At 37.1% G+C, this 12,001-nt stretch overlaps 1 protein-coding gene across 3 annotated transcripts in view; it reads right to left on the bottom strand.

The window, feature by feature from the left end:
- The window catches only part of ctif (CBP80/20-dependent translation initiation factor), a 140,725-nt gene that overhangs the window by 101,962 nt on the left and 26,762 nt on the right, over positions 1-12,001 (bottom strand). For 2 of the 3 annotated variants that reach the window (XM_088628981.1, XM_088628982.1), the window contains exons 2-5: positions 11,013-11,233; positions 7,143-7,223; positions 1,053-1,175; positions 22-95 (exon numbers count right to left, since the gene is read on the bottom strand). In XM_088628981.1, the coding sequence (XP_088485107.1) occupies positions 22-95; positions 1,053-1,175; positions 7,143-7,223; positions 11,013-11,192 (458 nt within the window). In that variant the 5' untranslated portion in view covers positions 11,193-11,233. Of the gene's footprint in view, positions 1-21; positions 96-1,052; positions 1,176-4,450; positions 4,631-7,142; positions 7,224-11,012; positions 11,234-12,001 lie in introns of those variants that run through there. The other variant, XM_088628983.1, reaches the window with a different exon arrangement.

The following is a 12,001-nucleotide window of genomic DNA, read 5'->3' as shown; positions in this document are numbered from 1 at the left end:
TGGAGTAAAGAAGGTTCTTACCCATGAGACTCCAGCGTGTTGGCAGCCCAGATATCAGTTCCCAGGATGTCGAAAGAAGCCTCCCTGTTTCCATTCTGTTTTTAAAAAAGAAATTGCAAAAATTGTCCAAAAAGAAAACTCATCCACACCTTTCCACTCATCACTGTGTTACCAATTTAATGCCAAACTGTGAGAAACGGCAACTGAAGTAAATAACGTAATTTAATTATTATTGTTCCTCTCATCAAAGTCTAGAAAAGCCTTACTGGAAAGTGAACAAATATAAGAGAAAATCATTATTTTGTAGGCATCAAATCATGATTTAATTGTTATATGTGTGAACTGGAGTATTTTAAAGGGGGGAAACTGCAAATGCAGCTAAAAATATTTAATGAAGCCACTAAACACATTAACGGAGGAACAAATTAATGCAGGGTTGCATAGAGAAAAGTCTCTTTTTTTACCATATTAGATCTACTGGGTAATTAACAATGGAATTAAAACTTCCATTTCTAGGTTTATTTTCTACTTTGAAAATTAATATACATACAAATTACTCACATACAAAACCTATGGGTGTTTTTTTAAGATAATCAAACAGCAAAAACATACTTCCTAAAGGGGTCTAAGATTCACAAATATTTCCAGCTTGAACATGAACAGCATACAGTAACGAGTAACTGCATTGTTTTTGCCACCAACTGTACCAGGGATTTCAAAGGCAGTACTTTTTTTAAAAGCACATTTTTCCATAATGAAAGACTTTATTAATGAATGAATAAGGGAGAGAGGCATTAAAAAAGGGACAAATGCCTACAACAACAAAGGATTACAAATAAAATCAGGTCCATACACCTCCCTGATTCAGGGTTGGGATCTTAAAAGCAATGATGCATTTAAAACGACAAAACACAGCATATTTAATACAAATTACTCATAAAAATGTATAATAAATAAATTAAATATACATTCCTATCAATAGTGTCTAAAGGAAAGGCTAAAGACAGTCCTGTCCTATGCTAACAGTGCATCAGTCCCCAAGGACCCCGTACCTTTCCAGAGCCCCTTAACTGATTGTTCCTTCCTCGGCTTCCAGACCGCGATCCAGACCCAGGCCTTGATCCAGAGCTGGGCCTCGAGCCAGTGCTGCCGTTGCTGCTGTGCTCCCATTCGTCCTGACAGGAAAAGAAACAAAATACAATATCTTACTACACAAGGACAGGAACGAAAAAGTTCAGTCATTCATCAAGAGGTACACTGCTGGGAAACGTCTGCTGTTTAGGGACATCATTTAATGCTACAGGAAGAAAAAGGAGCTGTTTCTAAAGAAAAAGTATTATGCTGCTCTTAAAGACTTTCTTAATACTTGCTAGAGAGAACATGCAACTCTCTAACTCCTGCATGTAAAAATCTGTACAATTGGCTATTGCACCTGCATTAATGAGTGGAATTGTACAACATCACTGTTAAATGTAATAGAAATCAAGACCATATTTAAATCTATCTAGTGTATATGGATGGATACATCCTCATGGCACTGATCTAAAGTTTTGAATTTTGATGCTGTAATTTATTGAGCTTGATTTGTGACTTATTTTCACTTTGTAAAAAAACCTTATCTTAAAAATGTGGATTTGGAGATGTATTACAGAATACTGTACAAAATGATTCAAACAAATTTAAATATTAAAGATTACGCAATTTTTAAACATCACAACATTTCTTTGCAAAATGTAAAGAAAACAAATTTCAGCTGAGCACCCTGATGAATCACCGGACACATCAAATCCACAAAGCTTTGTGAGGGAAACATGAGAGATAAAAGCAATTAGTGGTGAAATAATCAAATCATAAAAATATTAACCGCTAATAGGGTAGTACTTAAGTGAATTATATAGGGCACAATTCCAGATTCACATTCTGAATTTCTGATTGTGAGCCTTCAAATTCGTAATTATAGGCAGACTAGAACATTCCAAAGAATCAACTAAGAGGAAAAAAAAAACATTCCATTGAAGCAGGCATAAGTAATGTCAAATGTTTGCTGCATTTGGAAAAAAGAAGTACAGCATTGCCCAATTGTGTGTTCGGGCACTGACAAATGATAAAAACATATGAAAAGCTTACAGACATTTGTTCGTTAATTCGGTCCATCTTCCTTGGTTGATTGTTAATGGTAAATGATCTAGGAATTTTTTTCAAGCCATTACTTAAAGTCTAACTCATTTGCTGTCGTTGGCCGGATTTGATTTAAATGCGTTTCAAGTGGGCCATTCGTTCTATATTAGACTCCACCATTCCACAGATTTTAGATATTTCTAGCGTTTTAAATTTTAGACATTTATATTACAACAATATACTTCCTATTAAATTTTACTTTAAAATTAAAGTACAACAAGCAATCATTGCACTTTCACGACAAACCTATTTAACAAAATAATCACTATGCTCAAAACTACTCACTATGTATGGGATATCCATAGCATTTTTAACCTTAATGGTTTAAAATACTGAAGTTAGCATTATTGGATTCTATGAAAAGATATGTTATATCCAAAATACAGTCATAACGGTTTATTCAACAAAGGGCAAAACTAAACGAGTAACTATAAACATCCACCCCGTTATCTGAATGCTCAATTTACAGGTTTTTTTACAGCCAATTCCCTTTTGATCTCAGTTACTTACATTTAGTCATTTTAAGTTCCGTCAGTTTTAGTCATTAGTTGAACATACTACTTATTTTTAACATCCATCCACCTTCTAACTATTCCATCCAATTCAGGGGAGCTGGAGACTATCTTAGCATGCAATAGTCGCAAGGTGGGACAGGAGTCCATCGCAGGGCATATTTTTAACTACAGTACGTTGACATAACGTGTTGCCAGTGCTTCAGGTTATGCAAAAGCAAAGAAAGGAAAGAATTTCCGCTTGCTGAAATATGTGAAGTGATAGGATTGAAAAAGACAGTGGGAAGGTATTTGCATTCCTTTGGACTAAGCCATACTGTTATCAGTTGAAAGATTTCTCACATTTTATTTGTCTGTACCAAGTGAAATCTGATCATTATCACAGACATGCAAAAATGTTCTTATTTTCACAACACAATATTCTTAATATAACAAGTGATACTATGTAATTTTCTAGATCTCAGGAATGTGTTGTAAGCTTTTACATGTGAAACAATGGGAATTTGATTTTCAATTTAAGAACTATCAAATTATGAACAGTTCTGAGGAACAAACTTCCTTTGCAAACGGAGGGATGGATACATATCAAATGATAACAGCAGGATAGAAATATGAGTTACTTATATGGGCTCCAGCTATAATGATCAGCATCACCTGTCAACTCTGCTTGAAAGACTATAGTACTACAACAGTACCTGTGATGTTAAATGAGAAAGTTTGCCAAATAATTAAAATGTTTTTGAACTGGGAAGAAATCAGCAAAAAGCAAAGTTAAAGGGATGTTGCATGAAAAAAGTAAATGCTGAATACTATTTTTAATGCTCTTTTGAAAGTACCAGTTATATACAGTAAATCGAGCATGTCAACTTTACTTCATGATAGAAATAGAATGTTCTCTACTTCTTTTTAATTACAGGGAAGTATTACAGCCGGTGACAACTTTATCAGTACTATACACAAAGATTTTCCTTTTCTTGATTTAATGATTTAGTCATGTTAACAGCTCTTTAATGATGAAGCTCTAAAATGTCAGTTTGTATTACGTCTGATGATAATGTGAACACTAGGGACATTTTAAGGCACATAAGCAGATCTTTATAGTTTGATTCTGAAGGTTTGACAATTCCCTCTCAAGTTTTACACTGCAAATTATTGAATTAAATTTATGCTTGCATTACATAATTCATTTTGTGAATGTGAATCATGACATACTTTACTAGGATAATTACCCTAAACTTTAAAAGGAGCCCATGTCACCCTTACAAACCACTGAAATACCCATGAAGATTCAAGATTACACAAAAAAGCCCTGCCCAGTTGCCTTAGTGAGCAGGTCTTGCTTCTCATAAAACTGTGTTTTGCATTTGTTTAGTTCACCTGCTACTTCAATTCACACTGAATACTGTTTACACACAAATGCTGATGAAATAAATGTCTTGATTTGGTGATGCTATTATAAAGAGTTAATCTGTGCTGTGATACTTCTGAGATTTCTGAGTTTAGGTAACCCTGTGCTGTAATTGTTCATCCCTATTTCTATAAGACTGCAAGAAACTGCAAAAATATTAACTCAAATCAGTACAAAAACAGACTAGCAAGTTCTGGAAAGAGACCATAAATTGTTTCTGTAATCCCAGCTGTGAAAAGCAAAATTACATCGACACACATCTTTATACATAGACAGAACCAGAGAAAGATCTGGTGCCTGAATAAAATCAGTCCTATGAAATATGCTGATAGCTCCGGGTGAAGTAGCTTACCTGATGAAGGTGTAACCGTGCCATGGTAAATAATACTGCACTAATAAAGAGGATTCACCCGCTTCCCAATCCTGCAAACCAACCTGCCAAGCTACTGCTCAAGAGGGTAGATCACAACGCTCAGGTCGGGTCCTTAACTATTAAGTGCAGAACAGCACAAGCCTTGGATTTTGGTCTGTCAGCCTGAGAGAGCAGAGCTGCACGGGAAAACGAAAGTGAAGCAGCATCAATCTGCCTCGAACAAAGAGCACACACATGCGCAGCCTCACCTACTACACAAACAAGCCACTCAGTCTGAACTGTGCTCTCTACCCTGTTCCCAGCGGGGAAGGAGAAGGGATGGAAAATAGCCAAAGGGTAGAGAAAAGACTCCCTTCTTTCTGTAGGTTTTGTTCTAAAGGAGGTTCACCCAAGGGAAAACTGTCCACATGGTGTGTATCAGTGCAGGTAATTTTGATCTTTGGATATGAAAAGCGAGACGCCACACTTGGTTTCCTCCTTTAGATGGTAAGTTACTGGCACACAGATAGCACAACTTGTGGAAACCACATCAGACAGAAAAGAGCCACAGACTTATGTCTGATGCTTTTACAGTACTTTAACTGTAAAGGGCTTAATGGTTTAGGTGAAAACCAGCAGAAGTAAATGTTCTACAAATCACTAATGTGTAACATACAAAAGAACTACAGCACAAAAGAGGCAGCTCATACAAGTGTCGAATTGTGTTTGTATAAAATCCATTTTTCAAACCATTTCAAAACTACTGTACATAAAATTAAGTTTTATAATAATGTATACCATCTGGCTTAGATGCTGCGTTGACAGTAAAAATGAAAAAAAAAACAAGACTTATTTTACTGTGAGCAAGAAATTGCAGAGAGGCTTAACTTAAAATTTGTTAATAAAATTCAAGTTGTAAATGACTATCAGGGCAGCGGGTATCGTGAAAAGCAAGTTGAATTATTTTGACATTATTCCCCTTTCACTGGGGTTCCTACATATGAGACAACAGACTTGTATTTATGATCTCCAGTTGATCACCTTTAGTTTGAGGTAAAAACTTCACTTATCCTCTTTTAGATCAGTCCTAAGGAGAAGACAATGCAGAATTAGCATCCATATTCCGTAAAAATCTCAAAGTAATTATATCTATTGTTTTTCTGCTGGCAAATGTCATAAAATAAGAATACACAGTAAACTGGAAAATACTGTTCTTAAACAGCAAACCTTTGAATCTAGAAATCATCAAATGACTGAATTTATGTTGAAACAATACAGTATGTTCTAAGAAAAGGACCATTTGCTGCCATCTTTTAAGTCTTTGCAAAATGCTCCTAAAGCAAAAAAGACGGGGAAGAAACTTTATCCACAATAAGGCAAATACTGCTTAGCGCACACATCGAAAAAACATTTAAGAAAAGGCTGCAAGAACAATTTCATGGCCTGTTATCAACAGAAATGGACAAGTGTCTCTCTAAAGCCTAACACTGTTTTTCTATGAATCTAGCCAAGGCCTTTGCTACTACTGTAGAAAACAATATTCTGCAAAAAATTTGTAGAAACAAGGAATGTAGACAATTCATCGCATGCTGCGTGCCTGCCACACACACTCTCCACACAACGGACCACAAACCAAACACAAACAAGCAACCAGGACAACTGCTGGTCATCGGCTCAGAAGTATTTGAGAGGCAAGCGGTCTGTGCCAGGACACCATGGGCAAACAGTTAAAGCAGGGGCACTCTTAGCCCACTTTGATTAAGAGCCAGGAGACCATGGGGAGGACAGTTCAGTGCCTTTCGCTGACACAGAATCTCTCCCTATCGCATCCATATCTTTTTCTTGTGTGCATATGAGCACATAAACACATTTGCTTTCTCATACACTTTCAAACCTGCAAATGGCCCTCTCACATATTAATTTACTTGTGTTCAGTCTCACACATTGACATAAACCTTATGTGTATAATTAACTGCTCTTGAAATGCAATATTGTTTTAAGTGGCATGATTAATAGAAAGTTTGTCTCCCTATGGCACCACCAATATTAAAGTGCAGAAAATATCAGATATTTTCCATGTTTACTGTTGATGACCTGAGTACACTGTGCACTGCAGTAATTATGTTTTTGCTCGGTAACCTTGCACAATATCTCATCTGTGCTGTGCGTTTTGATATCATATATCGATTTATTGTATAAAATATTCTCAGATGAAAGCTGCTCAAAATGAATTGAAATCTGTGATTTTACCGACAGCCAGAGCTTTGTTTTGATCCATCAGTTATACATTATTTAGGAAAAAATTAGAAGCCTACAATTAATCCAAGTAAACCACAACCAAAACTATTATTTAAAGGCATAACTGCAACTACCACAACCACATTGACTCAAATAATAAACAAAATAATTTGTCATGCTTGGCACATGAACGGAATGAGAACATGTGTTTGCATAACAAGGACAGCATCCATTATGTTAATAAACTTAAATCATAATCTGCGGTTTTAGCAGTTTTTTTTATGTGGCTTTTGCAGCTTGACCACTCTGGTTTTTACGTGCCAAGCAATATTTAACTAAGCATGATCACACTTGAGTATAGCATGTGTCTAGAAACTCCTGTCTCTTGTGCCCTCAGGTGTCAGGCACAGAGGCATGCTACTGCTGCTTTCTGGAGACACGCTGTGCCTTTTACCTGGTTGTTTGGTTTGGAAGAGCCCCTTCCCCTTGATGAGGACCAGCTTCCATCAATCCTATCACTGCAGTCTTCAGTCCACTGGATCAGAAAAAGAAAGAGAAAGAAATGTAGATATTGTTCATCTGCACCACGGATGAAGGATGATGATCTGTATTTGACATAGCTCCTTTTACGAGTTACTTCTCAATTTTTACTAAGAAAACCTTTACTTTCAAATTTAGCAAGACATTAAACTAAGAAGAGGCAACAAAATAACAATTAAAAACAACTGCACAATTAAAAACAAGGGCTCAGAATGTGGAAGAAGATGCAAGACAAAGAAGTGATTAAGTAAAAGCCCATTTAAGGAAGAAGGTTTAGAGGGTGGATTTAAAGGTGCACAGGGAAGGTTACTGTCCTTAGGGATAGAATTCCAGAGCACTGGGGCATAGTAAGAGAAGGCCATGTCTCCCAGAGAGCATAGACAGGATTGGAGGACAGACAGAAAACCAGAATTAGACGAATGAAGGTTAAAATGTGGGGAGTAGGGTGATAGTCAAACAGGTATTGAGGTGCCAAGCCATGAAGAGCCTAATAGGTGAGCATGAGGATTTTTGAAGTCGACAAAACCTGATAGAAAGTAACTGCAAGGACTCCAAGACAGGAGGGGGCCGTGACTTATGTACTGTGTGTCAAGCTATGTCTAGCTTTTCGGACAGCTGAGCTCACAGTGACCGGAGTCAGGTCATTACAGGTTTAACTGGACCAGTTTAACAGTTTCCCATGAAGGAGATTGGGGTCCCCTGTCATTCACTAACTAGTTAGTTTCATGCATTCCTCACTAAAAACAGTGTATTTCAGGTGTTCACAGTCTACATGATTTAGAAATGGAGGTAAGAAGGCCATGTATTCTGTATAACTGATCCCCCTGTCCAAAACACTTAATCTACATCCAACATTACCATGAGCCTTTTAAAGCTGAGAACAGATGAGTCAACAACTCTTTGCTGGTTCACAATTATCTGACATCTTTGAAGCTGTGTTTCAAAAGGATATTCCAAAATGTGCACTTTTGTTTTCACTCTGTAAAATGAAATGGAGAAAAACCTCAGGCAATCCCAACTCCAGTGTCATGTACTCTTGAATGGATTTTGCTACCTTCTGCTCACTAGGCATTTTAAATACCATCTCACAACTCACAACAGCAGAATACCAAGCAAGTAAATACCAATGTGACATCCACCACAACTGACCAGATGGAACAAAAAGGTATCTGTACATCACTGAAGCATAATAGTTCAGATTTACAGTATACTGAAGTTTTTTTCTGCGTGAGCCAATGAGCTTTATGCTGCAACTCTGATGCAGGAGGAGAGAAAATACCCTTGTGAGACAGGGAACCTCATTCATAACATTCAACATAGCAGGTGACAATCGGCTTATTGTGGTAAAATCTGACCTTTTTTATACCTAGAAAGGTTTAGCTAAGCAGGAAAACAAGTTTCTGAGCAGACAAAAATACACTTAAAATATACAGTTTCCCAACAAGTAAGGAATTTAATGATTAGGGGTCTTAAAAGACATGTACTATATCACAGAAAAGCTTCTGGTCAGAAAGCAAGCTGGATACTGAGGCCTAGAGATTTTTGTTCAGAGCCCAGGGTGTGATAAAGGCTGACTGGACTTGGTAAAAAGAATGGTCTTATACTATAAGTAGATAACGCATAAAGTGAGAAAACAGAACCCTACCTGGCTTTTTAATAGGCATAACAGGCTTTCAAAATATACTATATCCTTCAGTGGCTTAATTGGTCCATAAATTGGTCTGATTCACACAACATTTGTACTTTACTTATAAAATAGAATAGCATTTATTATTATTAAACCTTGCTATTTAGTGTGCAACTAGAGAAGAGAGCATCAATGAAGACAGACATCCACAGGTGTCCAGTGTTCCCCTTTTCTCAACAGCCATCCCCTTCAGTAAAGTGCTGTAACACCAGACATTTGGAATTCTTATTCCAATATTAACAGTAAAAAGTGAACCTCTCAAAAATAAAATATTATTATAATATTATTATATTAGGCAGAGGGAAGAGTTAAGACAATAGACAAGGACGATGTAGGACTTTCCCCTTCTGCTTTACAAGATTAGCTAATCAAGGCGACCAAACAGAGCAAGTACGTCCAAATTTGGAATTACGTTATAAATCCCCTAAGCAGCTTTCCAAACATGAAGTAACAGGGTACTAGGTTCAGCTGCCCAGACAGGTAGAAGATGGCAGCAATAGAGCAGATGATTTGCCATTTTCACTTTCGAGTCTCAAATACAGCTCATCTTGCAAAGGCTGAGCCCATTCTTTACTACTTCACTAAAGGTTTACACTGCTTTTTTACACAGAGACAGCCAGCATATCTACATAACTGAGAGGAACGGCCTTTAATCTGCTCTTCTTTCTGCATGTGTTCCACATTAGCCACTTTTGCCATTTTTGTTTGAAATGAGCTGCTTATTTATCATGATAGCCATGAAAAAGGAGTAAAAATAGTTGGAGATGGTTGGAGAACAATAATGAAACACATAATAAATTTTCATCACTAGTTATTAATTATGTAACGTTAATATACTACACTGATGGTGTTATGATATTGTGAGAGGCTGTGCTTTAAGAGATGCCCTTCTTCTGATGTCCCTGCTAGCTCCAGGGTATTATGACAAAAAAACATGACCACATGCATTGTAAGAAATGTGTTTATGATTCTGTTCCTCCCAATGTCATATCTGCACATGTATTGTATAAGAGGCATAGTCTATACTGTATATACAACAATTATAATATATTAATGATTAGAATATCTAATAATACATTGCTGCATTATAATGTTGCAGCATCTTTTATTTAACCATATAAGAAACTGAAGAGGTTCAATTTGATATAATTACTACATCATACATTTACAAATAAAGATTTATTCCATGCTGAAAGGAAAAGAAAAATAGACACAAAGTTATTAAGTTTTAGCTGTGAACTACATCATAAATGTAACATGGCACAGAGAACTATAGTACATTATGATAACAAGAAGGTATTTCCCAACTAAAGGCTGGTAGTATGCAGAGAAGACCATTTAATCAAAGAATACAGACTGAAATCAGGAGTGCCATAGGGGTCGCCAGTGATAATTATAATGGCAGAGTGGTATAAGACATACATTTTTTCACGAACTGCTTTACAGGCCATTGCCATTGCTGCAATCAAAACTCCAAGATTTGCTTAAATTAAAGAAAACAAGCAACTTTAGCTTGAACTTTATCAACATAGCTTTTGAAGGTTAAAGAACTATCTGTACAGATTTGCATAATTGAAGTCTTAAAGCACAAATCACCAAATAACCTCTCTGTCAGAGTATGCTATACCCTCTGCCAGTCGATATTCAGGCTGAGAGCCGACAATAGTTAACACCTGGTATTCATCTTTTATATTAAGGATCCTGACCATATCTACATGGCTTTTAAGCGTTCTTGTCAAGAATGTGATTACAAATGATGACATGGTAAACCTATCTAAACTGAGGTAGGTAATCTTATCTCATCTTGAATCTGAGGTTAAATTTCAAAAAGTTTATTTAGCAAATCCCGATACATTTAGCAAATAACATACACTTGAAATCTATAAATCTAAATAAGTAAATAAATCTGCACTCAAGTATGTCTGAACACTGCATGCTTTTAACATTCCTCATGCAATGCTAATACTAACCATTCACAACTTTGTCATTAATTCTGTGTGAGATGCTGCATCAGACTGGTCAGATATACCAGCCACAAAGAGGCTTTCTGGCTAGGAAAAGAAAGAACAGGGCAGTGTAGCCGCAGTGAAGACTGACCTGGGAAATGTTAGACTGCATCTTCTCCCCGTCTCCATCCCCCTCTATCTTGTCAGTCAGCAGCCCCTGCACCTGGTACTCCAGCACGTAGCTGTCGATGAAACGCTCCAGCTCCTCGATCTCCTGGGAGCGCGTGCTGCCAGCCTCGGAGGAAGCCGAGGCCACTGATGAATTCTCCATGGCAACCTGCCGCTGGTGGGGAAGGGAGGGAGGGGCAGGACCTGCCAGACAGAGAAACACATCACAGGTCACCCAACCCGCAATGGGACATACTGTACAAATACCCAGCACACACAGATACCCACACGTTTCCTCGCGTAGGTATCGATGGCGAAGTGTAGACAAGCACGGGAATGTGCCAGCTTCTCACTGAAACCTAAACATCAGCACTATATTATACTGATCATTTCAAACAGATGGCTGGAAGCTCAATCTAGTTTCTCTTGCACGCTTGTAAACGTGCCTCTGTATACGATACATGGAAACACAAATACGTCACATTACTGGCTTATAATAAACGTCAATTACCTTACAAAGCACCTACGAGAAGACACTCTTTTACTGACACAAAACATCTTAAGAGATTAAGCTGAGGAAAAATAGATAAATATCAAAGTGTAATTGTACAAATGAAAGAAAACACAATGGAGGAACTGGAGGGAGCAGTGTCCTGCCCAGTGGGTTGTGGATTTACAGTGAACAACCCACGCAGGTGGGATGGTCATGCTGTACCCTTGAGCAAGGTTTTTTTTACTCAGACTGTTTCATTAAATGCCCAGCTATACACAATGTGTCTGGATCTTAACTGTATCAGGGTATATAAAGGATTAAATTCATAAAATGAATTATTTTTTAATCCCACCTTCTCAAAAACTCTGAAATATAAAAATGTTCATGTTTTCTGCTATGGTCAAAAGTGCACTTTATTTTAAGAATAACAGGCTAGTATCTTTAAATCGGTTAAAAAAGGTGAGCTTTGACAAATGATC

The sequence above is a fragment of the Lepisosteus platostomus genome, chromosome 4, assembly GCF_059453375.1.
Source record: "Lepisosteus platostomus isolate fLepPlt1 chromosome 4, fLepPlt1.hap1, whole genome shotgun sequence".
NCBI lineage: Eukaryota > Metazoa > Chordata > Actinopteri > Semionotiformes > Lepisosteidae > Lepisosteus > Lepisosteus platostomus.
Note: the sequence above shows the minus strand (reverse complement) of the source record. Positions and strands in the feature narration are given on the sequence as shown.